Source organism: Tachyglossus aculeatus, chromosome 23, assembly GCF_015852505.1.
Source record: "Tachyglossus aculeatus isolate mTacAcu1 chromosome 23, mTacAcu1.pri, whole genome shotgun sequence".
NCBI lineage: Eukaryota > Metazoa > Chordata > Mammalia > Monotremata > Tachyglossidae > Tachyglossus > Tachyglossus aculeatus.
The window spans coordinates 3,834,097-3,861,625 of NC_052088.1; the positions used below are offsets into that span (position 1 = coordinate 3,834,097).

At 50.6% G+C, this 27,529-nt stretch overlaps 1 protein-coding gene across 5 annotated transcripts; it reads left to right on the forward strand.

Annotated features, from left to right (window-relative positions):
- Positions 1 to 26: 26 nt before the first annotated feature.
- Positions 27 to 27,167, forward strand: MAX (MYC associated factor X). Of its 5 annotated transcripts, none has more exons than XM_038765751.1 (6): positions 27 to 225; positions 465 to 491; positions 12,970 to 13,077; positions 24,174 to 24,303; positions 24,816 to 24,899; positions 25,556 to 27,167. In XM_038765751.1, exons 1-6 carry the CDS (start codon positions 190 to 192, stop codon positions 25,741 to 25,743), a joined length of 573 nt encoding a protein of 190 aa, XP_038621679.1. In that variant the 5' UTR covers positions 27 to 189; the 3' UTR covers positions 25,744 to 27,167. The 5 variants fall into 5 exon arrangements, with proteins under 5 accessions (XP_038621679.1, XP_038621681.1, XP_038621680.1 ...); XM_038765752.1 differs by having other exon boundaries at positions 43 to 225; positions 24,180 to 24,303; XM_038765753.1 differs by lacking the exon at positions 465 to 491.
- The last annotated feature ends 362 nt before the right edge of the window (positions 27,168 to 27,529 follow it).

Consider the following 27,529-nt stretch of genomic DNA (forward strand, 5'->3'; position numbering starts at 1 on the left):
GGCGGGTCCGTGCGGGCCGCCGTTGAGCGGGTGCCGCAGTGAGGAGGCGGTGCTCGGCCGCGGTGCGGGGGGACCGGGAGCGGGGCTGCTGAGGGCCAGTGAGGAGGGCGAGGGAGGGCTCGGCCGCCGGTGAGTCCGTCTCCCCCCTCCCCCCCGCCCACCCCCCGTCCTGTCCCGCGGCCGCAGGAAATGAGCGATAACGATGACATCGAGGTGGAGAGCGACGTGAGTGTCCCGGGGCTTCCTGCCCGAGCGCGGTGGGCCCCTCCCCCCCCGGGGGTCCCCTCCTCGTCCCCACGGGGGGTGCGGGGGGGGGAGGGGAGGGGAGGGGGAGGCCGGCCCGGCCCCTTTCTTCCTCTTCTTCTTCGCCTTCAGTGCCCGCGGTGAAAAGTAACTTCTCTGTTCTATTTCTCTCTCCCTTTCTCTCTCTCTCTCTCTCTTTCTCTCTTTCTCTCTTCTTCCAGGAAGAGCAACCGAGGTTTCAGTCTGCGGTACGTCTCCTTCTCTCCGTTTCGTTTTGCGCTTCCGCCCCCCGTCCCCCAGTTCCCGTCGTGGGCCCCCGGGGGGCGGCGGGGGGCGGAGGGGGGGGGGGGAGGCCCCCGTGGCCTCTCGCGCGCGCGCGCGCGTGCGCTGTGGGGCGCGGCGACAGCGGACGGCGACAGGGCCAGGGCCGCGGGGGGGGGGGGGGGGGGCGCCCCGGTGACGTCACGGCGGGCGGGTGCGCGCGCGGCCGTAGGGGGCGGGGCCTCCGACCCTGCTCGGCGCTGACGAACGCTCACTACGGTGCCCGCCGCTCAGTACAGTGCCGAGCGCTTAGTACAGTGGTAAGCAGTTAGCACGGTGCCGACCGCTTAGTACGGGGCCGACCGCTCAGTCCACTGCCGACCGCTTAGTACAGTGGTAAGCAGTTAGCACGGTGCCGACCGCTTAGTACAGTGCTGAGCGCTTAGCACGGGGCCGACCGCTCAGTCCACTGCCGACCGCTCAGTGCAGTGCCGAAAGCTCAGCACGGGGCCGACCGCTCAGTACACTGCCGACCGCTTAGTGCGGTGGTAAGCATTTAGTGCGGTGCCGACCGCTTAGTACAGTGCTGAGCGCTTAGCACGGGGCCGACCGCTCAGTCCACTGCCGACCGCTCAGTGCAGTGCCGAAAGCTCAGCACGGGGCCGACCGCTCAGTACACTGCGGACCGCTTAGTACAGTGGTAAGCATTTAGTGTGGTGCCGACCGCTTAGTACAGTGCTGAGCACTTAGCACGGGGCCGACCGCTTAGTACGGTGCCGAGCGCCTAGCACGGGGCCGACCGCTCAGTACACTGCCGACCACTTAGTGCAGTGGTAAGCACTTAGTGCGGTGCCGACCGCTTAGTACAGTGCCGAGCGCTTAGCACGGGGCCGACCGCTCAGTCCACTGCCGACCGCTCAGCCCACTGCCGACCACTTAGCACGGTGCCGACCGCTCAGTACACTGCGGACCGCTTAGTACAGTGGTAAGCATTTAGTGCGGTGCCGACCGCTTAGTACAGTGGTAAGCATTCAGTGCGGTGCCGACCGCTTAGTACAGTGGTAAGCATTCAGTGCGGTGCCGACCGCTTAGTACAGTGCTGAGCGCTTAGCACGAGGCCGAGCGCTCAGTCCACTGCCGACTGCTTAGTGCAGTGCTAAGCACTTAGCACAGGGCCAACCGCTCAGTACAGTGCCGACCGCTTAGTACAGTGGTAAGCATTTAGTGCGGTGCCGACCGCTTAGTACAGTGCTGAGCACTTAGCACGGGGCCGACCGCTTTGTACGGGGCGGCGCGCTCAGTCCACTGCCAACTGCTTAGTACAGTGCTGAGCACTTAGCACGGGGCCGACCGCTTAGTACGGGGCGGAGCGCTCAGTCCACTGCCGACTGCTTAGTACAGTGCTAAGCACTTAGCACAGGGCCGACCGCTCAGTACAGTGCCGACCGCTTAGTACAGTGGTAAGCATTTAGTACGGTGCCGACCGCTCAGTCCACTGCCAATTGCTTAGTACAGTGCTAAGCACTTAGCACGGGGCCGACCGCTCAGTCCACTGCCGACCGCTTCGTACAGTGGTAAGCATTTAGTATGGTGCCGACCGCTTAGCACGGTGCCGACCACTCAGTCCACTGCCGACCGCTTAGTACAGTGCTAAGCACTTAGCACGGTGCCGACCGCTTAGTACAGTGGTAAGCATTTAGTACAGTGCTGACCGCTCAGTCCACTGCCAATTGCTTAGTACAGTGCTAAGCACTTAGCACGGGGCCGACCGCTCAGTACACTGCCGACCGCTCAGTACAGTGGTAAGCATTTAGTACGGGGCCGACCGCTTAGTGCAGTGCTGAGCACTTAGCACGGTGCTGACCGCTTAGTACGGTGCCAAGCGCTTAGCACGGTGCCCACCGCTCAGTCCACTGCCGATTGCTTAGTACAGTGCTCAGCACTTGGCACAGTGCCGACCGCTCGGTACACTGCCGACCGCTTAGTACAGTGGTAAGCATTTAGCACAGTGCCGACCGCTTAGTACAGTGTCGAGCGCTTAGCACGGTGCCGACCGCTCAGTCCACTGCCAATTGCTTAGTACAGTGCTAAGCACTTAGCACGGTGCCGACCGCTTAGCACAGTGCTGAGCACTTAGCACGGTGCCGACTGCTCAGTACAGTGCCGAGCGCTTAGCACAGGGCCAACCGCTCAGTTCAGTGCCAAGCACTTAGCACGGTGCCGACCGCTTAGTACGGTGGTAAGTAGTTAGCACGGTGCCGGCAGCTTAGTACGGTGGTAAGCAGCTAGCACGGTGCCGACCGCTTAGTACGGTGCTGAGCACTTAGCACGGGGCCGACCGCTCAGTACAGTGCCAAGCACTTAGTACGGTGCCACCCGCTTAGTACGATGCTAAGCACTTAGCACGGTGCTGACCGCTTAGTACGGTGGTAAGCAGTTAGCATGGTGCCAACAGCTTAGTACAGTGCTGAGCACTTAGCACGGTGCCGACTACTTAGTACGGTGCTATGCACTTAGCACAGTGCCGACCATTTAGTACGGTGCTAAGCACTTAGCACAGTGCTGACCGCTCAGTACAGTGCCGAGCACTTAGCACGGTGTCAACCGCTCATTACAGCCGAGCACTTAGCACGGTGTCAAACGCTCAGTACAGTGCCAAGCACTTAGCACAGTGCCAACCGCTCAGTACAGTGCCAAGCACTTAGCACGACACCGACCGCTCACTACATTGCTGAGCACTTAGTACGCTGCTGACCGCTCAGTACATTGTTAAGCGCTCAGTACAGTGCCGAGCGTGTAATCCCGGTGCCAACCACTTAGTATACAGCTAAGCACTCAGTACGGTGCCAAGCGCATAATCCCAGGGCCGAGCGCTTAGTACAGTGCTAAGCACTTAGTACGGTGCTGACCACCTGCTACAGTGCTAAGCACTTAGTACGGTGCCAACTGCTCAGTACACTGCTAAGCACTTAGTACGGTGCCGAGCGCATAATCCCGGTGCCGATCGCTTAGTACAGTGCTAAGCACTTAGTACGGTACTGAGCGCTCAATACAGTGCTAAGCTCTTAGTACGGTGCCGACTGCTTAGTACAGTGCTGAGTACTTAGTGTGGTGCCAAGTGCGTAGTCCCAGTGCTGACCACTTAGTACAGTGCGGAGCTTTTAGTATGGTGCCTAGTGCTTTATATGGTACTAAGCACTTAGTACAGTGCGAAGCGCTTAGCATTGTGCAGAGCATTTAGTATAGTGCTGAGCGCTTAGTACGGTGCCTAATGCTTAGTATGGTACTAAGCGCTTAGTATGGTGCCTAATGCTTAGTATGGTATTAAGCACTTAGTACAGTGCCAAGCTCTTAGTATGGTGCAGAGCATTTACTACGGTATCTAGTGTTTAGTACCTTGCTGAGCGCTTAGTACGGTGCCAAGCTTGTAGTCCCGGTGCTTTTGCACACAGTCAGAGCTCAGTAAATCCGATGGCGTGGGTGAACATGTGACCTAAGGCTCCCAGATCCTCCCGGCTCCACTTGGCATCCAGCGCTTAGAACAGTGCTTTGCACATAGTAAGCGCTTAATAAATGCCGTCATTATCATTATTATTGTTATTATTATTAATCCATTGGGCCCTGTCGAGTGGAAGGGGCCCCGGCTCAAGGGAAGACCCAGCCAGCCTTGGGGGACCAGATCTGGGGGCCTCCGGTCCTATCCCGGACAGGAAGGATGCTCCGGGAGCCAGGAGGCCCGGGGCCTGGGATTCGGAAGACCCCCGCCGTCGGGAAAGAGCGGTTTCCACGTCTTTGGGATCGAGGAGGGCAGGGACCGGGATCCTGAAGGGGGAAGGAAGACCAGGGGAATTGTAGTGGGTGGGTTTGCCCAGATTGCCTGGTTCCCTGTGTCCCGGCCCCGATACCTGGAATTCAGCTCAGTGGAGGCATATGCGAATCCCAGCTCAAGGGGTTGGGACTGAGAAAGGCGGGAGAGGAAGGAATCTCGATGGGTGAAATTGAAAGAGCCGGAGATCAGCGTGAGGAAAACAAGTTTGGTTTTTGTTTTGTTTTGTTTTTAAGAGAACGGAATGGTTTGAGCAGTAAAGACTTGAGGAGACTGTAATAATCTTGGGACAGAGAGAAACCTGACCCACGACCTGTTTGGTCAAGGCAGACAGGAACCCACGTTTCCCCTCCCCCCCCCCCCCCCCCAAGAAATCCTGGCAGCTTTTGAGATTCTGAAGGGATTTCAAAAACATTAAAATGTTATGACATCACAAAATATATTTAGCATCTTACCTAGTCTGAAAACCGCTGTCTTTAATGGTATCTGTTAAGTGCTTACTAGGTGTGAAGCGCTGTCCCACGGGCTGGGGGAGATACAAGGTAATCGGGTCGGGCACAGACCCTAGACCATTTGGGCTCACAGTCTAAGTAGGAGGGAGAATGAGTTGTTGAATCCCCATTTTATAGATGAGAAAACGGAGGTGCGGAGGAACTTAAGTGACAGCAGGCAGGTGACGGAGCTGGGATTGGAACCCAGATCCTCTGACTCTCATCCCCTTGCTGCTACTTATAAATTTCCATTGTTTTATCAGGTGATTCAACATTTTATCAAATGTTCAACATGAACATTTATCAGATGTTTTATCAGATGCCCATCTGCGCCTTTTAACATCTAGAAGTCTGATTATTTTGGTTTGAAATGTCAAGCGTTTCAAGTAGAGTACAGTCACCATGGTATGCAGAAAAGATCGTTTTTGGGGTTCTTTCTGTGATATTTGTTAGGTACTTGCGAGGTGCTATATTGAGTGCTGGGGTAGATAAATAATTATGGTATTTGTTGAGGGCTTAGTATGTACAGGCACTGAACTAAGCACTGGGGTGGATACAAGCCAAGCAGGTCGGACATAGTCCCTGTCCCACGTGGGGCTCACAGTCTTAATCTCCATTTTACAGATGACATAACTGAGGCACAGAGAAGTTAAGTGAGTTGCCCCAGGTCACACAGCGGACAAGTGACAATGTTACAGATGTTTTCTGCAACCCGCAATTGCTAGCATTACCTAGGCAATGGAATTCCATTTTTCTGTAGCAACTATTGGATTAATATCCACTCAGTGACTCAGTGCTTACTCCTTTGTTTTCCTAAAACAAGTGCCACAGTTATTATTAAAAGGAATTTATCCATTTGGAGGAGTCATTCTTAGTTCTCATCTTAGTTTAAAGAGATCCTCTCAGGTAATTTCTATTTGAATTTAGAAGTAGCAAGCCTAATTTAGAAAAGCTTCTGCGACACATGATGTACATAGAAAGTTACGTTCAATGGCTGTCAATATTTGGTATCCTGAGAAATACAGGAAATGTGGGCAGGCAAGAGTCAAAAGCAAAACGGAAACAGAAAGTGAAACTTAATGTCATTTTCTAGGCTGAGGACAGGGTAAACGTATTCGTTTACTTACTAGAAAACCTTACCGGATCGTCTAGCCGATGAATAGATTTCTGTATTGCCATGTCAGTAGTGTTTCCTGTAACCACATTATTGCCGCCCTGCAAGATCCAAGTGCATCTTTTTGTTTAAGCTCACTGGCTGGCCTTTTGAAGATCAGTTCTGTGTGCCAGTCTTATCTTATTGAGTATAAATCTTGACTTTTACATCCGGTACCTTGTTTTGGTGAGATTTTCCCGGTAGAGGTTAGAGTCCTAACAGGAGAGATTTAGGGGTAAGACGATACACCGAAAATCTGCGTCTCTTCAAAAAACATGGTCATCAGGGAGTTCTAACCCAATCGATATGCAGACTGCCTTCTGGAAGATTAAGTGGGTTTGTCAAATCCCACTTCTGGAGCTTTCCAGCATGAAGTATTTAACGTCTCAGAGTTATTTGCTTCTTTGGGAATTTTTCAGAAAGGTAGGAGTGCAGAGCTGCCTCTGAAATTGGGGCCTGTAGAGCAAACTGCCTGCTTTAGCCAGAGTCGTTGGCACAGCCCATGTCCTATGTATTGCGCATTCTCTACTTGGGCTCAGAATCTTTGAAGTACAGTTATATACCTAAATCTCGGGGCTGACTTTGTCACTGGAACCCTGCACTTGGTTTCCTCCATAAGCATCCCTTTATTTATTTTTTTTTCACCCTAATAGAGGTGAACGGAGAACTTGGGTGTTTGAAGAACTTTTCCAAGTGATTTCCTTGAAAACTGGTGGAATGTTGGAGCGGCTTCTGGGAATCCAGGATTGGCTGCGTGAACTGATTGGGTGCTCCGTAGCGTCTCTTAAGATGTGTGTTTTCTCCGTGTCCTAATGGTTGACGAAGAGGCCCGAGTTACAGATTTTGCCGGCACTACTTCCAAGTATCGAGGCACAGAAAACCCAAGGGGGCTCGAAAAAGAGGCTTGATATAGTGGAGCTCTCTGCCCTGTCTTTGAGCAGCCTAGTGAAACACCGTCTTGAAAGAGGAGATGTCGGGGAACCATGGATTAACCATGGGGTTTTCTCAGATGAATCTCCACCCTAGCGAGTTGGAATTTGCCAGTCGTGAATGCTGTAAAATAAGAGGTGCTTTCTTGGGGAGGGTCAGGCCCACTTGAGTATCTTCTAAGTAGCTGGGGAGCTGATAGGCCTTGTCTGCTGTCAGTCAGGACCGTTATTTACAGTTAATTAGGATGCTTGGATTAATGATGATGGGTATCGACATTTTCACAAACACGTGTTGTCCCTTTGTCTCCTAAAATCTTCATTGGAGATACAGTCCACTTCCCCGCCAAGTGGATGGGCTATAAAAATTGCCTCTGTTGGATAGAAGCAGCCTGGCCTAGTGGCAAGAGTACGGGGAGTCAGAGGAGGTGGGTTCTAATTCCGGCTCCGCCACTTCTCTGCTTTGGGACCTGGGGCAAGTCTCTTGACTTCTCTGTGACCTCCTCTGTAAAATGGGAATTAAGGCTATGAGTCCCATGAGGGACAGGGACTGTGTCCAACCTGATTGCCTTGTATCTACCCCAGACCTTAGAACAGTGCTTGGCACATAGTAAGCGCTTAACAAATACCATCATTATTCATTATTGTTGTCATTCTAGGGGGATGCCTGCATGAATTGGAGAGGACACATCTTTCCATCAGAAAGCAAGTGGTAGGAAACTCTAGCCACTCATCTCATCCCAGCCTGGAGGGATATTTTCCTCATGCCATAAGCCATGCGACTCGTTGGCCGACCCGAATACGTGAGATGGTATCGCCGGCCGAGCCGAAGTCAAAGAAGTTGTATTTTATATATCAGGAAGCTGGAAGGACACCACAGATTATTTGATTTATTTTTGTGGAGAGTCCTTTTTGCTCTGGGTCGTCCCAGATGACTTTCCCTTACTAACTGGGCAAGCTAGTGGCATGCAGAGTCCACTGAGTGAGCCTCAAGCCTGAGCTGGAAAACCTGGGCAAAGAAACCGACTGTGGCGAGGGTGGTTTGTGCAGTGCCGCTTGCGCTCTCTCCTCCTCTCCAGTTGTGTTCCCGCTGGGGCACGGAGTGCTACAATTAAATAATTGAGCAGAAGTGCCACACGCTGTGAAATGCAATGCAAAAGATTTTTTTTTTTTAACTATACAGGCCCTGTTTATAGCTCAAGGAACTGCTGCAGAGTGCTAGTGCTGAACTTTGGTAGCTCTGAAATCTTTTCTGCCCATGTTAGCGATGGGCCCGTCCACCTTTTAGGATGCCCTAGGTTGGTTCTTTGGTCCGAAACCTACGGTGCCGTTGGCATAGTCCCAGCAAGCATCCTGCCAGTTGCAGACCTGGGGCTAGAACTCAGATGCCCTGAGTCTTACCTGTGCTGTCTCCACTGGAGTAATGACAGGGTCAGCAGTATTTCCTCGGTGCCTGCTATTTGCAGAGCAGTGGATTTAATACTTGGGAGTAAATAGAGTTATGTTCCCTGCCTTCAAGGAGCGGACATTGAAACGGGTGAGACATACAGGCAGGAGGAAGAAGGGCGTGTGTCCATGAGTTACTGCTTAAGTAATAGCGCACGTAAGATCTGTACGTGAGGTCCCTGGGTGGTTTTGTGTACATAAGTGTTTAGCTGGTTCCAAGGTGGCAGTTGAGGAGGAATGTAACCTGGGGAGATAAGAGGTTTTTCGGGGAGGTCCTCTTGGAGGGGATGTGATTTCTTCATGTCGTCTTAGTGTTTTGTTACATCTCTACCCCCCTAACTGAGGGACAGGGCCCATGCCTAATTACCACCTGGGTATTCTTTCCCAGGACCTAATACAGTACTCTGAACACAGTAAGTGCTTAATAGAGACTCTCTTTATTATTTCTCAAGGACTTCGAAGATGGGAAGAGCTGGGGTCTGTCCAGTTTCAAGTGGGAGGGAGCTTCAGACAAGGGGAGAGGTATGAGTGAGAGGTCAGGAGTGGGAGAAGTGAGAATGAGGTACAGAAGATAATTGGCTCTGGCTCTAATGGAACAAAGAGGGCGTGCTGGCGTGTAGTGGGAGAGGAGAGCAGATGTGCATTGAAGAGCGCTAGTCAGGAGTTTCCTTCTGATGCGGAGTGGACTGGGCAACCCTGGAGGGCTTTGAGCAGCGGCAAGCAACGTGCAGGATGATAGGAAAATGATCCGGGCGGTCGAATGAAGTATGGAGCGGAGGGCAGAGAGCCTGGAGGAAGGGAGGCCAGCGAGAAGGTTGGTACAGTGCTGCTCCGTTAGTGCAGCAACTTAGCAGTTAACAAAATGTTTGCTTTCAGAGTAGAGTAACTCTTGAAACACATGTTGTTGTTAGAAGCAGGGATGGGCAAGGTGCCAGCAATAACTTGTATTCCCGTCGCTTCTGTGAGATACTGAGGGGATGGGTAAAGCACAGGCAAAGAAGTCCAAATGCGTTTTATGCCTGGATCCCTTTCAAGCATCCATAGGGCCTGCCCAGACTCCCCCCTCCCCGCCCGCATCCCTGGATCAGCTTGTACTTCCCAAGCGCTTAGTACAGTGCTCTGCACACAGCGCTCAATAAATGCGATTGATTGATTGATTGATCGGATAAGTTGCCTTCCTTGAAGGGCTAATGCTTAACCCAGTTGCCTTAAGGGGCCGAATTAGGCACTGCCGCCACGCCGGGACAGAGTGAGACCATTTTCTCTGTGCCTTCCTGGGAGTCCTCTGCCCCCTCCAAGGTAGAGACTGAGGGTGGGGCTTCCACTACTGTCCACTGTCCTCTTGGAGGAACTGGGCCTTCCTCGATGCCTAAGGAGCACTAGTCTGAGCTTGATGCTTCCGTATGGTGCCTCTGTGGGATTCTTCTCTTGCTTTCCCACCCCCATCTGTGTTTGTGCGTGTGGCAGGTTCTCCTGTGTCACATGCTGCCAGTAAGTCATTGCCCAGTAGGATGACGCTTCTTCCACGGCAGTTAGAATTGTGGCATTCTTCTAGGAAGATGCTAGCCTGCAAAGCGACTAAGAAGCCACAGGGGTAGAGAGCTACATCTTGACCGCTAGCCATCCCGTTTGAGTGAAATGGGGGTTAGTGTTGTCAAGTTGGTCTTGTTGGCATTGTGGGAGTTTGTGGCCCACAGGTTGGCAGAGCACTAGGATCGGCTTTGCCTGAAGTCCCTCGGTATGCCTCTCCAAGCCACAAGAAGTGTGGGTAAAAGATGTAGATGCCTTGTTGGTTTAGGCTTGAGATCTGAAGTGAGCCTTGCTTGTTCGAAACACTCCAAATAATCAAGTCTTAGGCAGGAAGAAGCTGATGTAGGTTTCACGGCTCCCTCACTCGAAGGATGCCCAGAATGACCTCGGCTAGGAGCGGTTACGGGAGCGAGGATGGGGTTTTTATTCCACCCTTTCCGATGGTTCGATTGGACTTGGAACTCCAGTAGAAATTCTAGCCATGGCATCGGGAGCGACAGCCCCCAGCCCGGGTCCATGTACAGGCCGCGAGCTCTGCTGTCTGTGTTGTCGATCCAGCTTCTCGAATTTGGCTGGCTCTCCAGATGAGAAGCCAAGATTTCTGCAGATGGTCACCGGCCAAGTTCACTGATGGTCCCTCCAACCAAAAGGCCTGTTGTCCGTTTTAGTTCTTTCAAGGCTTGGTAAATGAGAAAAGAATGGTGCATTGTGGGGAAGATTTTGGTATCCCAACTCCGCCCGGAGAGGGCCGTGCCCTCAAGGGTTTGTTGAAACTTGGTTTAACCCAGTCCTAGCAAGACCACTCTGGGAGGAAAGCGATGAAAATTTTCTCCGTTCTAACATCTGCCTGCCTCTTTTGTTTAGATTGTCCACCCTAGGAGGGCAGGAAATGTCTTTTTATTTCTGTTGTATTCTTCCCATGCACTTAGCACAGTGCCCTGCATACTGAGCGCACAGTATGTCTGTTAGTTGGATTAAGGGAACTTTTTCAGTTTGGTTTTTTTTTCCAAACAGCCTTTCTATTTTGCTTGAAGTTGAGAAAATAGGGTGGCTAGAAAAGAGAACAGTACAGATGATTGGGTAGATAGAAGCTGTAGTTGAGAGAAAATGTTTCCAGTAAGATGGCAGTCAGGATGGAGTGTGGTGGAAAGCGGCAAGAAGGCGAACCACCGAAAAGCTGGAGTGGCCCGTGAATAGGAGAACCTAAACATCAAGTTTTATGTTGGGTTAGGGTGCCTTTCAGGCAAAAGCCTGGTTTGAACCACTGGTGACCACATGACTAAGAAGAACAGGAGAAGATGCTTTAGGAAAGGATTTCTAGATGAGTGAATGGATTCATCACTTAATTCTTATCTCTTTTAGAAGATGGTGCTCTGTCGTGGCAGACTGGCTTTGTGGTATTATCAAGCAGGCTGTTGAAGAAAATCTCTGGCCTCAGGTTGTCTGGCAAGCAGGGTTGTGTTGCAATTGGCTGGCCAACGTTTCAACAACTGATTGATTGCCTCTTTCTTCAGTTTTTCTGTATGGCCCATGTTGGACTGGTTTGGCATAGCCCAGTGAATGAGTTCAAGACTGAGCAAGCTCACAGATCCTTAGGAAGGCCCCCAGGTATATGTCTTGAAATAGAAAGTTGTGGTCTGTGTAGCGCAACATGGGATTTCATGTTGCAGATTATTCATCTGTCAGTGCAAAATAGTTAGGGCATTGTGTTTGGGAAATCAGAAGGTGACTTAATTGCGGTGGATGCCCACTTAAATGGCTCAGACTGTGGCCAATAGAGTGCTTAGATCCCTAACTCCTCTCTAACTATTGCATCAAGCATAATTTACCTTTGCATCACAGCTCAAGCAAAAAAGTAAAGCGGTGGCCCTCTTAAGAAATATGGTTTGGGCACATTAGGTACCATCTGGGAACGCAACACCCCCAGGCGGATTCTTGCTCCCTTTTGGTGCTAAAACTTCTGGCATTCTCCTTCATGTGGGTTAAAGTTAAGCTGAACTAGCCTCAAACTGGGTTGCTCTTCCCTTTAGGTCAGTTCTGTGGTGGGTTTCACAAGTGATGAAGTCACCTCAGTGTTCAGGATGCATTCTCAGAGGGAGATTCTTCGGTCACTCCCGTAGGTGGGATTTGGGTGCCTTTGGCATAGGTTGTATGTGCTTTTTGAAACGAGTTTAGAGGATAGCCGCACCATCTCTCCTATGCAGTGCTTCTTTGGGTTTCTGAGCAGTCGAGGGCAGAGAGACTTTTTGGCATTTGGATCCTGCCAAGCCACCATGACTTTACAACAGGTGCCCGAGGTAATTTATTCAGAGCATGTGGATGTTGTAAGCTTTGCCGTCTCAGAATTTTGCCAGCTCCTGGCACAGCCTGTATGAAGGGGAAGCCCTTGGCAGGGTGGCTTAAGGTCTCTTTGAAAAACTTTGAACAACATGAGGTTGTTTGAAATATCGTTTCTGGGTCTTGAGTCCTGCCACAACTCATCTCGGGTTCTCTCATCTGAATTCTCTGTGGATTTCTGCTCCTGTTAACTGAGCGCTGGCAAAAGGTCTCAGATTTGGGAATGTCATTTTTAGGATACCAGAGAGCAGAGAGAGGAGCACTGTGATGGAAAGTAGCACAGTACTAATAACCTGGCTGTTTCTTGGGGCCCTTCCAGAGTGGAAAGACGAGCTGGAGATTTCGCTGCTGGATTTATAGGCATTGACCAGTCATTAACTGTCATCCTACCGTATCGGGCAGATGGGGAAAGGATTGACGGGCTGCAGGAGAGTGAGTTTTGTCCCTATGAATAACTTTTTATTTTACTCATGCATGAGCTGGATGCGTCACAAGCTGCCTTGGATGTTCCTGTTCTGGACCTTGCTGCTCGTCACTCCATTTTCCCCCCCTTCAGCAGGGCCTAAATCCGGAGACCCCTTCGCCCCTCTCCCCGGCTCCCCCCACCCCCACCCCACCTCAATCAGGCACTTCCGAGTTCAGCTGCCAGGGACAACGCTGAGGGTGTTGAGTTCTCCAGGCCGAACCCTCTTCCTGCAGTGCCCCGGTGAAGGATCGCTGGCCCTCATTCGCACTGTCACTCTCCTTCCCTTTTAGGCTGACAAACGGGCTCATCATAATGCACTGGAGCGCAAGCGCAGGGACCATATCAAAGACAGCTTCCACAGTTTGCGGGACTCCGTTCCATCACTCCAAGGAGAGAAGGTGAGTTTATTGAGAAAGCCGGCGGGTTCTTCCCTTGCTTGGCTTCCCCACTTCTCCCCTTGGGGCGGTCGCCAAGCCGGCGAGAACGAACCTGGGGAGGTCGCTGATTGTTCAGGACTGTTCCCCTCGCCCTTCTCTTCACGCTGGAGTGGCAAAGCGGTGGTTTGGTGGGACAGCTTTATTGTTGGACAGATGTCCTTTGTGAGGGCCAGTTGTAATCCTGGACCTTGGTGGTGTTTCCAGTCCTGTGGCCTGCAGTTGCCTGGGCCTTGTGAAAGGACTTGTGACCGGTTATCCTGGGGGAAGAACCCAAAGAAGTAAGACATAGTGTGTCACTCGGCGGACTTCAGGAAGCCAGCGTTCCTCCCCAAGGAGAAAGGACCGACTGAGTCTTTCCCGTCATTCGTTCATTCATTCACTCAGCCATATTTATTGAGTGCTTACTATGTGCAAAGCACTGTACTAAGTACTTGCGAGAGTCCCTTTGAAAAACTCGTCTAGAAGCTCTGCAACCTGGTCTTCAGTAAGAGTTCCCTTCGGATTGTGGAGGAAACATCCGTCTGTACAACCTGAGCTTCATTCTGGGATGTTAAGGACATACTAGCCACTTGATTGAGCTCTCTGGGAAGTGCACAACTGCAATCCTGATTCCCAGTATATTTTTCTACCCAGCCTGTGCCACTGCCGTGTCTTTGCAAGGACAAAGGTTAGGGCCACTCGTGAAGCCTTCCTGTCGCCAGTGGAAAACAAGGCCACTAGTGCTTGCGTTTGAGCCTGCTCTGTTATCAAGCTAGGCAGCTTTCTCCCTTCCCTCCCTGTTGATTCTGGAATGTCTTTTTTCCCTTTTGGCTCTTCGTTGTGGCCACTATTTCCATAATTCATCCAAGATCTGGAATACGATTTGTTTGGTCTTCTGCAGTAGTTCAGCTGGCTGAATGAGAATCTGGGAAAAGGGTGCTTTAAGGTATCGGTGTGGGGGACAGGGCGTGAATCCAGAAATGAAAAAGAAGTCTTGAAATTTCCTTACAGCATTTTTCCTGTAAGGAAACTGTCCCTACGAGTGCTTCAGGTTCCCATTTTCAGGTTTGTATTTGTTGGGAAGGGGAGGTGTCTCACAGCTTGTTTGGCAGAGATTTTATTCGGGTGGCAGCCAGGTGCCGCCCCCCCACATCTTCCGCTTACTGCCCAGCCACATGGTTTTTGCATTCTAGCAGTTGTGTGTGTTGTAGTCACTTCCGCAATAAATGGCTCCTGAGTGAGGGGTGGGGCAGGGTGGCCCAGAGGGAGGAAACCTTTGTGGGCTCTTTTGAAAAGTGTGGCATTGATGCAGACTGTGCCTCGGGAGAAATGTGACCGGCGGGGTACGGAGTGCGAATGGCACTAGGAGAACCACAGGCACCGTAATCTGTCCCCGTGGTCAAGTTCTCGGTTCTGAAGTTCTAGGACCGAGACTCATTTGGCATTTCCCCCTGGGGATTCCCACCATCATCGGCACTAGCCTTTGGACCTTAAGCTCCTTGTGGGCAGGGAACGTGTCTGGCATTGCACTCTCCCAAGTGCTAAATGCAGTGCCCTGCAGACAGTACTGATTGATTGGCCCTTTTGTATTTTGTAAGGCTGCCTGCAGATGTTGTCTTTCATGGGGCAACCTCCCTAGGTGAGTTTGTTAAGAGAATAAGGAAGCAGGCCATGTGACAACCCATCGACGCAGATTCAGAATTTGCTGTAGGTTCAGCAGACTCCTTTTACAGGCTCGGAGCTGCCCCCAGCCAAGGTGCTTATCTTGATGGACAGCATTCCTGGGTGCAACACTGTCTGAACACAAACAATCTTTATGATTGGTGGCAGGCCCGCCCTTTCTTAGTCAGAGGGCACGTGTACAAAGAACATACCTTCTCATGCCAACCTAGGCCACTGGCAGTTGATAGTGCTGCTTTGGCCACGGCGTATCTTGGCATTCCTTTGGCGGGCAAATCCCATACAACCTGAAGATGTTAAAGGTCACAAAGGTTCTGATGACTATTTTTGTCCCTATCAATCCCAGGTGATCGTTTTTGACCTATGGAGAACACATTCTTCCCTGTCTCTGTGATTTCTCCTTCCTTGACTACCGACCGGGTTCTCAGTCGTTCAGGAGGAATTGTTTTTTCTTTTCATACGTTGAAAGGAAATCCCAGGTTTGCTGAAAAAAATTTTCTGGGGATTTTTTAATGGTATTTGTTAAGCACTTAATATGTACCAGGCGCTGTACTAAACAGTGGGGTAGATACAAGATAATCATTTTGGATACAGTCCCTGACCCACATAGGGCTCACCGTCTTAATCCCCATTTTACAGATGAGGAAACTGAGGCACGGAGAAGTGAAGTGACTTGCCTAAGGTCATAGAGCAGACAAGTGGCAGATTGGGGATTAGAGTCCAGATCCTCTGTCTCCCAGGCCTGTGCTGTCCTAGGCCACGCTGCTTCCGTTTAGTTGAAAAAGTCCGTACTTTGTGTCCATAAGATCCTGGAGTTCTTTCTGGGCCCTTTAAATTCTGGAATCTATCATTTGGTGTATTTATTGGGTACCCGGAAGATGTAGAGTCCCGTCTCTTACGGTTGAAATACGGACAGAGGTATTGCCTTCAGAGGAAGCTTATAGTAATAAGGCTCTGCCGTTTTATTAGGCAGTACTTTCTGTTTCAGGGGAGCCCAAGTCTCATTTCTCCATTCCGAATATCAAAGCTCTTGCACCTTACCAGCTCTGGTTTGTTCTGGCCCAGTCTCATAGTGGTAAGCGCATCCACCGGATGCGATTAGGTTCCCGTGTCTCTGCACGGACTTCTAGTTTCTTGCCTGATGATGCAGTTACTAAAATCGTGGGGTTTCACCCAAAGGAAATTGACTCACACTTGCTTCGAGTTGCGTTAATGGTCAGGTTGAGACATTTGGTGACGAAGGGTCTCTACTCCCTTGGGGTTTCCTTTTTAGCTCAGTGTCCCTCGAGGCAAACCTGACCGCCCTTAGTCGTGAATGTAGACGTTAGTCCAACCTCTCACGTAGGGTTTTGACAGGCAGTTCCCTGCTAGCTTCTTGATGCTAAGCCACTTCAAGTTGAAATGGTCTGTGATTCCGAGTTACTCGGGACCGTAAGTTCTTTGAGGAACCCATTTCAGGAAACTCAGATGTGACAGGAAATGGGGAGGGGCTCTGGGGGGAGGGAGGGAGCTACCTTGCCTGCTGAGACCGAGCTTGGCTAGTGGCTTGAGTAAGAAACAGAATTTTCAAATGCACGGCCAAGGTCCTGGCCATCTTCTGATTCACTTCCCTCCACCCGTGATAAACAAATCTGTGGTGTTCCCTTTCACGTAAGACTGTAATTTCTATGGATCGTAGTCTCTAGACTGTGAGGTCGTGAGCAGGTGCCGCGTCTGTCAACTCTGTTGTATTGTACTCTCCCAAGCGCTTAGTACAGTGTTCTGCACACAGTAAGCCTTCAATACCGTTGCTGCTGTCGATGATGTTGATTCACATCCTAATAAAATCCCCACTTGAATGATGGACTACATTTTGCCTTTCAAACTCCTTGGCAATTTAAGTTGGATTCAGATTAATCTGAAAATGGAGGCGATGGTTATGAGCACTGCCATGGGTTTCCTAAATTCCTTTCCCACGCTAGGGAGCTGATCTATGTCCCTTGGAGTTGGGAAGTGGAAATGGGCTGCGAAGTCTTTTGGAATCTATCTGGTTGCGCAGAGTTAGAGGAACAGTCCCAAAGACCGAGATTTGCCAGAAAGTTTTCCTGTTGGCATCCCATTTTGAATTTTATAAGAACTCCTTACTATAGTTCCCTGCAGTATCCAAATTCTGTAAAGTGAACTTTCTCTAAACAAATATCTGTCAGATGTTTGAACATTTTGTTTGAATATTGCAATTTAGGAATTGGCTGGATAATCTTCTCAGGAAAAGTTGAATTGGTGCCTTTTCTAAGCAACCAAGCAGAGAAGGCAGTCGGATTGGCCCTGGACTTTTGTCATCTTGTAGTTGCTTCCTGGAAGGCTTTGGGTTGGTATACTAACTTGCCACTTATTAGAAATAATCTTCTGCTTTACATTTTTTAGAACCTCTGAAGACAGTTGTCCTTGTGGGGGTGTGAAGATCAGGTGTGCCTGTTTGGCGTTGGATATCTTAAATTCTTGCCCACCCTCAAGTCAAACCAGGCCTTAGAGAAGCAGTGCGGCCTATTGGCTAGAGCCCGGGCCTAGGAGTCAGAAGGACCTGGGTTCTAATCCCAGCTCCGCCACTTGTTTGCTGTGTGACCTTGGGCAAGTCACTTCTCTTCTGTGCCTCAGTCACCTCAGCTGTAAAATGGGGATTGAGACTGTGAGCCCCATGTGGGACAGAGACTTTGTCCAACCTGATTTGTTGGAATCCATCCCAGTGTTTAGTACAGTGCCTGGCACAGAGTAAGCGCTTTATGAATGTTGTTATTATTATTATTATTATAAGGACCTGAAAGCCCAGGGCTGATCCGCTTGTGGTCTCAGGTTCCAGAGCACCAGGGCTGGCTGAGCAAGAATCAGCCTGAGACTCACTCCCCCGGGGTGTTGCTGCATTGCTTCAGTCATCTGTGGGCTGCAGTCCCAGAAGTCCAGAGGACAACCGAGCGTGGGCAAGGTGTGGTCCTCCTGGTCTAAAACCCCGATGAGGGCAGTCATGGGGAGTAAGTGGAAAAGCGAACCCCATTTGCCTGGATTTGACTGGATTGTCCCACAAGCCCAGAACCCTCGGGGTGGGCCTGCCCCATGAAGGACACTAATAATAGGAATTGGGGTATTTGGTAAGCACTCACTATGGGCTGAGCATAATGAGTGCTTCTGGGGTCGACACAGGTCGGACATACAGACGGGGCTCACAGTCTAAAGGGAAGGGAGAACAGACATTGAACCTCCGTTTTATAGATGAGGAAACGGAGGCACAGAGCAGTGAACTCACTTGCCCAGGGTCATTCCGCAGGCATGTGGCAAAACGTGGGTTAGAACCGGGATCTTCTGACTCCCAGTCCCGACCCCTTTCCAATAGGCCAGGAAGCTCCTGGTAGCAACTTTGGTTTCACTTGTATCACTGGCTCAGAGCCCTTTTATCGGGGTAGAGGCCTCCTTTTGTGGGTTCGTCTGGGCCAGTGCCCGAAATGGCAACCTGAGGCAACCACCTGTATCTCCCTTACCCCTCCTTCTGAATCTGTCACGTGCCTTGATCTCGTCTCCTTTGAAGTGAAGGGCCCAGAAATGGTCACCGTGGACAAAGAATGTAGCCTTGTTCGGAAAAGAAAGAAAAACAGGGGCGTGGTCCTCCAGCTCCTTTGGCCAGGGCAAATTTAGCCTTTCTTATAAACTGATGTTAAAAGACAAGCAGCTGACGCTCCCAACTCCCTCTGCCAGACCCTCTCTGGATATCTGGTGTATGTGAATGTGTAGAAAGAGCCCTTTTTATCCTTCATTAGAATGATTTTATTGTTCTTTGAAGCCTATCTTCCTCGAGGTTTGGTGACCAAACTGCCCCCTTCTGCTCGGTGTTTTCATCTGTTCTCCCTCCTGCTAAGACCGGGTCGCCCCATGTGGGACAGACACAGTATCTGGCCTAATTAACTTGTATCTGCCCCAGTGCTTCACACATAGTAAGTGCTTAACACATGCCGCAATTACTATTATTGTGTGGAAAACCCTGGGGTAGAGGGAAGCTGCTTTAGCAAACCATTCTTTCCCATTCAGTATATCTAAGGAGGATGAGATTACTTTAGGAATGTGGGCAGTTTGTCCGGCTCTGTTATTTCCTTGCATCACTTCTGGCCGCTGGAGGGATTGTCTTTTAGATGAAACCGACGACCTCTTCTCATTAAAGTTCTCATTACCACGTTCATAGAAGATGGAGCGTCTCGGTATTTTTATTTCGTATCTAGGTAGCGATCCCTGTATATTACGTTAAGGACATTTACCACCCGGTTTACCTAAGGAAAGGTTTTTTTTTGTCTGAGGAAAAGGGAGCATCCTTTCAAGTGATCCTGCACTAAATGTTTCTGAGAGATGGGGCAAAAGTTGTGGTGGGGAATTTTATTTTTCTGCCAAAGGATTCTTGGGGACCAGGAAGGAAGATTGCAAAAGGTGTCAAGAAACAAGTTCGTGCAGTGACACTTCTGTGGATTTTTTTTTTTTAACTTTCAAAAATATCATCTGGGGAGGTGATTGTCAGGTTTTCTCACTATAACTAAAACTAGGGTTTTATTCAATCTCAAGCTTTTTGGTGTGATTCACATGTGACATCTCTGCTACCAGCAAGTTTCTTCAGTGACATCACTCCTTTCTGGCATTGCAAGTGGTGCAAGTGTCACACAAATGTACCCTCTCACAGCCATCTGTCAGCTAACATGGCAAAGAAGGCCACCCTAAACTAAGGAAGGCTAACTGAACTCCAGCAGCAAGATACATCTTGTTTTTGAGGTGAGGACTCTATATTGAAGGGAGAATAAATGACACATGAAGAAGAAATCAGCAAAACTGATCATGAGCACAACTTCTGGCAGTTTACAGTAGAGAGGAGGAAAGTTGTCCAGAGAAAAATATTAGACTTGATTTAATAGACTAAACTGATGAAACATCATGGGCTCCTCTGTTGTTGACACTAATGCTCCAAAATAACAATGCTATTCTGATGACAGTCATGGAGATGCGAGAATGGGGAATCCATTTCCCAGATGCCCTACATTGATTATTTTGACCATTTTGGCAGCAAAAGTATGAAGAAAAATAACCCAGACTTTAAAAGTTTTCTTTCTGTGGGTGCTTAAGCCTAATTTAAAAGATTATTTGTTGGATCAGATCAAACCCATTAAAAATTCACACCCTAACTACGCCCCTAACTACCCTGGTTTACTTTGCTCATGTCAGGAGTAGAGTGATTGACGGAGAAGTTGTTGTGTTGGCCAATTTGCACCTGTTGATGGCAACTGGTGATTCATTTACATTTTTCACTTGAATTCTGGCTTAAATCAGATGTGAGCCTGAGGTGGGTCAGGGATGGTGCCCAACCTGAGTGATTTATATCTATCCCGGTGCTCTAGAACGCTGCTTGACCCCATAGTATGCACTTAACAAGGACCATAACACCCCCCCCCCCACCCCAACATTAAGGATCATGCAGGCTTCTCAAAAGAAACTACTTCACTCCCTTAAAAGCGACCCTGCTCGGTAAAATTGACTTTGGCAAGTTGGACTTTCTGATATTTGTACAGATAGGTCCTTTCCCAGTTCTGAGGTGATGACATTGCCGCTGCAGAGTGGAAATTATTACCCAGGAGAGTCTGTGATTTTGGCGATGAGGTAGAATGTCAAATTCACCTTAGTTGAAATTTACCAATCTAGTTCTTTGTTGAGTTAATCAAACGTTATTCCTGCATGAGATCTCTTAGGCTTTAACCAGTCCCACAGAGTGAGGGTCTTAATTTTGAGACCCTTCAGTGAGATGTTATTCTGCCTAAGAAAGAGCTGGTCCTTTGGAAAAGAAAAAAAAATCTGGGAGCTCAAGTCTTAACTCTCTTCCCTTCTCCGTATCCTGATCTTCCCACCCACCTCTCCACATCAAGCATTTCAACTCCAGTTCATCCAATGTCATGGCCTATCTTTGAGCCATTCCAAAACAAAAAAAAAATTGCTTTTTGAGGTTGGGCCCTAACTACTCTCTGCAGCAGGTGAAAAAAATGAGTTCCTTTATTTTTCATTGAATTTGATTGGAGACAAAAAAAAAATTGCTCCGTCCCATTAAATATGTTATATGTTTATTATATATGTTGCCCATTATATGTTGCCAATTTGTACTTCCCAAGCGCTTAGTACAGTGCTCTGCACATAGTAAGCGCTCAATAAATACGATTGATGATGATGATGATTAAATGATTTCCAGGCCCAGAAGTAACCCTTTCAGTCTTACTGTTAAATCATCTGTTTGAAACCTTTTCTGCAAAACAGAAAGTGAAAGTCCCAAATTCAAATTTGCTTCAGAGTCCAGGTCATGCAGGATCATTGGCATCTCTCTGGCTTGATGATATCCAAACAGCAAATATTTTACAGCCTCTCCTACGAGGGCAATTAATTCCTTGTCACTCCAGGTCACACTGGTTCACCAGACCGAATCGATCACTTCAGCTGAGAATCTGGGTTGGTGTGGAGCTTTGGAGCGTTAGAGGAGACTAGCTGCTTCTTGCCCTGGGGTTTTGTGCTCCTTTAGGCCAGGCTACCCTGTTAGAAGGATCAGTTGAACAAATGACAAGAGAGGTTGCATTTCCTGTTTTGTTAATGAAGGGAATGGCAGGGGTTGCATTTCCTGTTTTGTTAATGAAGGGAATGGCAGGAGCCTTTTTTTTTTCTTCCTCTGTTGAATGTGAACTTTCCCCTTTGAATGCTAGATGATTTTGACAAGTTATGGGAGGCTCTGGGACCCACGCACTCTGAATCTCCATGTCTGATATCCAGTGTCAGAAGGGAGGTGGAAACTGTGGGCTGGGAGGCCCCTTCAGGAAGAAACATTTGGAGGGTCCTGAAGTGGTTGAGGTCTTCTTTTCTGCATCTGGTACCACTGGGGAATGAGAAGGGCCTGAGGAGAAGAGAGAAAGAAGCAGGGTAGCTTCTCTCAGTTGCCATTGGTCACATTCGTGCTGCCCAAACAGGATCAGAAGTCTGAGGCGAGGGTGTTCTGTTTTGCCTTTTTCCCTTCCTTTCCCACCCCCGGAGTCTGGGGCTGAGTCTATGTGGGATTATCCACATCACGACTCCACCCCACCTCCTATTTATTTTAGCTGCTGTTTAAGGACTGGGAAAATCTAATGTTCCAAATCTCCCCCGACGCTCCCTCCCCCCAACTTGTTGGAGAGCTGCATAATCTGGGCTCCTTCAGAAGGGAGAAGAGAAAGCCTGTACTTAACGGGAAATTGGTTTTTAAGTTACCGGGGGCTAGCCTGTTCTCCCCTTCCTTTCTGATCAGATGTTTGCAGGATGCTTTTTCATCTTTAGAAGGTTGTGGTTTCCATCTTCTGCATCGGAGATAGGTGGTTAGTGTCCAACTTTTTACTTGTAAGTAAACGAGAAACTGCTGTCTGACTCTGGAAGGGTGCAACCCTGAAAACGGCGCCTCTTTATCATTGTCGTCATCACCCAAAAGTATTCAACACCCACATTTATAACTTGCCGGGCTGGGGACTGTACAAGGTTTAACTCCAAACTCTCATTAACCTCTAGAGTTTTATAATCTAAAGGAGATAAAGTGTAAATGGCAGGTGTGTATCTAGACCGTGGGGTAAACAGCAACCCATTAGGTAAATGAAATATAATATTTACATGAGATGCTGTTCACGTCTAAGGTGATGGGGCAGTAACGAGAAAAGCGAGTTCCTTTAATTGTTCCTTTTTTTTTTGAGAGAGTGCATTGCTTAATTTTGCCACCCAGTAATTAAAAGCCCTGGTAGGTTTGGCTAGGGGAAGGTGGGAAGCAGCATTGGGAATGGCTTCACTGGGAGAGGAGCTAGAAGAACTTTGGCCAGACCGGGTCAGTCATGAAAAGGGCAAGGGGCGAGATGGGGCCAGTCCCATGCCCCCACTTCAAGCCCTCAGCTAGGGGATTGCCTGCCGTGCGTCAAGCAGCACACAGGCCCAGGCAGACATAGTTAGCCACCTCTCCTGCATGTGGCAGACTCCCTCTGGTCCTGCCGGACTCGGGGGCCCAGGGTCCTTTTCTCCTCCTAAGACCCCTCATGTGCATATCAAGGTCATCCAGATACAGCTGTGGCACTTCGGAGAAGAGAGGAGCTGAGAACCTTTGCCACAGCTTACGGTCCCAATCTGGGAAGAATAAGCGAGGCTATATTTTGGTTTTCCCCACTTGTATTCTCCCAGAGGTTTAGTAAAAGCCACCAAGCGAGAGGTGTGTGCATGTGAATAATTTAGTCCTTTGGTGACTTCCCTCTCCCACTGTAGAAATTTGGGGCCGGTGTATTGGAGCGCTTCTCTGTTCTTAATCAATCAGTGGAATCAATTGAGGGTATATTGTGTGCAGAACACTGTACTGAGCGCTTGCCTGGAGCTGCTCCCCACCCCAAGAACGCGGGTTGTGATTTCCAGAGGGGAACCCCTGGGGATGCTTCAGTTGGCCGTCTCTTTTGGCTCCCCTGCCTTGTGTCTTTGTACCGCGTCCGCCCAAGAAATGGATTGTGAAGTGACTTCTGCGAGCAGCAGCTTGGAGTACCCCTTGCGATATCTGCCACCTGAGAGGAAAACCTCTCAGTTACCTGGTCCCATCGCCTCATGATCTCACTGCCAACTTGCTCCTCTGGCCAGACAGTTGCACCCACAGTCGTCATATGGAGAGTAAAGAGCGTGGCCTCAACCGGAAGTTGCTCAACCTGCCTTGTTTCGCTCTCAGAGGCTGACATCAAGGTTTTAATACTTTGACGCCCCCCATTATGGTTCTCTCCTTGGGGGACAGGGCCGCAGGCTAGAAAGCAACCTGATGGGCTCTCCCTGCGGCCCCTAGCTTGCAAGAGAAGTTTAATGTCCTTCTCTTCCTTCGGTCCTTTTCTCTTCCCCCGAGGGGCCAGATGTCCATCGTCTCACCCCTGTCTTTCTCTGCAATTGGCCACCCCCATTCTTCCCTCAGCAGGCGTGGTCCCCAGTCTCAGGAGTCACCGGTGATTAGTCAGTAACTGGTAGTCAGTAGTCTTTTAGACTGTGAGCCCACTCTTTTAGACTGTGAGCCCACTATTGGGTAGGGACTGTCTCTTATGTTGCCAACTTGTATTTCCCAAGCGCTTAGTACAGTGCTCTGCACACAGTAAGCGCTCAATAAATACGATTGATGATGGTGCCCAGCTAAGCAGTTTGTTGTGCTGTACGCCCGGGGCCCCGCGGCCAGCTCGCCCACCCCCAACCAGTTTCCCCAGCCAGTTTTGCCCCTCTGCCCCCCGCCTCCACTCCCCCCCACCCGACCCCAGCTCCTGCGGAAAGCAACCTGGGCCTTCCCTCTCCTGTGGACTAGGTCTTTATTTTGTCCCCTGTGCTTTTTCTCACTATTGCAACAGGCATCCCGGGCCCAAATCTTAGACAAAGCCACAGAGTATATCCAGTACATGCGAAGGAAAAACCACACACACCAGCAGGACATCGACGACCTCAAGCGGCAGAACGCTCTCCTGGAGCAGCAAGGTGAGCACCCGGGGCGTAGGAGCAGCGGGCCCTGCCGTACCTAGGCCGGGAGCAGAGCCGGGCCTGGACGGCCGACGAGCCACCTCCGTCCCGGAGACGCAGCGCCAAGTGGCCGGGGGTTAGTCTGAGGAAGAACCTTTGGCCACTTCCCCGAGCAGCAGCTGAAACTTTTGCCAAGCCCTAAAATGATTGAGGCAGGGCAGTGGGGACTAGGGAACGGAACTCTAGCTTGCAAGTCCGAAGATTGCCCATCTCGCTTCTGACCTGGGACGTGGGACTCCCCCCCATTTTCTGCCCGTTACCCTCCACGTGGGGGAGGTCCCCTGGCACCGATGTCCGTAAAGTGCTTTTGAGACCATCGGAAGAAAGTGTGCGGTGTAAGTACCAAGCCTCGTGACTCCCGAGGGCCGGCGAGCCGCTTGCCAGCGTAGATGGTTGTCTGATTCGGGCCGCCTGTAGGGCAGCCCACGGCGTTGTCCATTGCTCACAACCGCCTTTTCCTATGACCACAGGGCAAAGCGAGAGCCGCTCAAGGTCTTTGTTCCGGGGAGTTCACTTCTCTTCCTCCCTCATGGAAGATGCAAGTAGAAGGAAATGCAAGTAACCATCTGGGTTAGAACGATGCCAAAACAGGGTGGTTCTTGGCTTTCCGGGCTCAGGAGAAGCCGAGCCGGGAGTGGGAAATACGGTCGGTGGGGGGGGATGGGAGGTGCCAGCCGCCGTAGCCCCCGTGTCGGGGCTCAGGAGCTGTGTGTGTGTTGGGGAGCTGCTTCCAGTTGCCCGCCCCCCGCCCCGGGTTCTCACGACCAGAGGGTCTGTCTCGTTACGGAGCTTGGCCGGTACCGTGATGTCATCCCAGGCCGCCGGTCAGTTTCCGCTGCGACCCTTCCAACGCAACCGCTCCCACCCCTGCTGTGACTTTTGTGGGCGGGGGGGGGAGCCCAGCCCAGCTTTTCTCCCTCCATTCCATCGCTGGGCCCTGCAGAGAGCTCATAATCCTGGGGGGTGTGTGTGATCGGGCTTGTGGTGGGTGGCTGGGTGTGAGCTGGGCTTCCGTGGCGGGCGTGATGACATCACAGATCTCTGCTCCGGAGTTGCATGGGAGTGGGGAGGGCGGAGCCTCCAGAGGGCCGTTGTGCATCCAGACCTCCCGAAGTCAAGCCTTCGGAAGAACAGGAAGGAGCCCGAGGCTGAGCCTCCCCCGCCCTGCTAGGCTCCCAAGCCCTGACGCGCTCCTCGTCTTGCCTTTCAGTCCGTGCACTGGAGAAAGCGAGGTCGAGCGCCCAGCTGCAGGCCAACTACTCTTCCTCGGACAGCAGCCTGTACACCAACCCCAAGGGCAGCACCATCTCCGCCTTCGACGGGGGCTCCGACTCCAGCTCCGAGTCAGAGCCGGAAGAGCCCCAGAGCCGAAAGAAGCTCCGCATGGAGGCCAGCTAAGCAGGGCAGGCCAGCACTAAAAACTGTCTGTCTGTCTCCTCCTCCTCCTCCTCCTCCGTCTCCTCCTCGGTTCATCGTTAGACACCCCCCGCCCCCCAAGCCGTTTCACAGACTCTGTATTTTTCTCTCTTTTTTTTTTTTTTTTTAAGTAGAAGCTCTTGGACTGCAGCTTTCACCCCACCTTTCCCCTACCCTTCAGCAACTCCCTCCCCCGTCATACGTTTTTCAAGCAAAACATCCTAACTTGGCAGCTCTTTCTGCGGAGGACAGATGGACGGACCCCTAAGCACAGGCTACCGCCCCGCCTGCCCATCCTGCCGGGCTCCAGAGCAGGGGCGACTCCTTTCTCCGACACAAGCCCCACCCTTTCTTCCCTGCCCCTCATTTGATAGACTTTGTGAATCTGCGAACTGCTCGACCTGTAGAAGAAAAGCGGTTGGGTGTAATCAGATTTACCCTGCTTAAAAAAAAAAAAAAAGTGGAGGGGGGAGATGTTTTTGTTTGTTTTTTTTAGGCGAAAGTCTTTTTGATTTAATCGCTCCTGCTAGAAGGGCCAGGCCAGCGGGAGGGTTGCGGTTGGCCAAGGGCAGGTGGAAGTACATTTTCAGCGAAAGGCCACGCTCCTCAGCCACCAAGTTGGCAGGTGACGACGCCAGCTTATTTTTTTCGTTATTATTTTAGCCTGAATTGCCAGCATTCGGGTGGGTCAGGTGACACCCATATGGTGTGTATCTGGAGGCTGCAGCGGCGAGGCATTCTGGGGCACCTGGGGATTGGCGTGGGTTTGTGTTTGCGGTAGGGAGGAAGGGTTTGGGTGAGGGTGGCGGGCGCTGTGTTGAGGGCAATTGATGATGTTTTAATATTTATTACCTGCTACTGAAATTTTGAATCTGACTGGACTGCCCCCCCTCTCCTCGATGATGTTGAACCTGTAAAGTGACAGATTCATAAAGTAACGATCAAAATCTCCCTTCCTTTCCGTGTGTATTTCTAAGAAATAGAGCCAACCGTTTTTTATGTAAATACACCAAGAGCATCGTACTGGTACTAAACGCTGCAGGTTAGTGCGGACTCCCTCCTCCCCGATCCTCGTCCCGATTTCCCTCTCACTCAGGGACCCGCCGCCGCCGCCTCCTTGATGAAATGCCCCCCTCCCCTCCCGCCCGGCCCTGGTCCTGGACACGGTCGGTGGGTCCCGGCGGAGGGACCGTGTGTTTAAACCTTATTTCTTCGTCTTTCCCCTCACTCTACTCGATTCCTGGCGTTTTGCTGATCTCTAGTGTATACTATGTAGTGTCGGTCCATGTTTGATTCCATTCCATGGAAATAAAAAAGTATGTTGTACATACTGCCCAAGAATTGTCTTGCAAGTTAAGGCTTCCCCCTTTACTATAAGACTATAAATAAAAACTTATTTTATCCTTCTTAGTGGTCGTGATGTCTTCTTGCCTGTTCACGGAGGTCAGGCTGCGGAGGAAGAGCGCAACTTTCGACCGCGGTGTCGGTTTTCCTGCCGCTTTCAAATACGAGCCACCGGCCACCCTGGGGTCGGGATACTCTCCGAGGAGGCCCCTGGAGCCTTCCACGCTGGGAATCCCCCCGTCAGACGGGCAGGGCAGTAAGGTGGTCCAGAACGCATGACCGTGCTCAAAGCGGGAAGGCCTCGAGACGGCCCATGAAACGCAGAAGCCAAATGCGTCGGACAGCGTGAGCGCCCGTGAAGAGTGGCTTGAAGGGCCCGGAATAGAGACTCTGTTTGCTGTCCGTTAGCGTTTCTTTTTTAATG

What these genes read in the sequence shown, in the direction of transcription:
- MAX (XM_038765751.1), top strand. Translation starts at nt 190, where the DNA reads ATGAGCGATAACGATGACATCGAGGTGGAGAGCGAC. An exon ending in ACATCGAGGTGGAGAGCGAC is followed by an intron (nt 226 to 464) that starts GTGAGTGTCCCG and finishes CTCTTCTTCCAG; the next exon opens with GAAGAGCAACCGAGGTTTCA. An exon ending in CATCACTCCAAGGAGAGAAG is followed by an intron (nt 13,078 to 24,173) that starts GTGAGTTTATTG and finishes TTCTCACTATTG; the next exon opens with CAACAGGCATCCCGGGCCCA.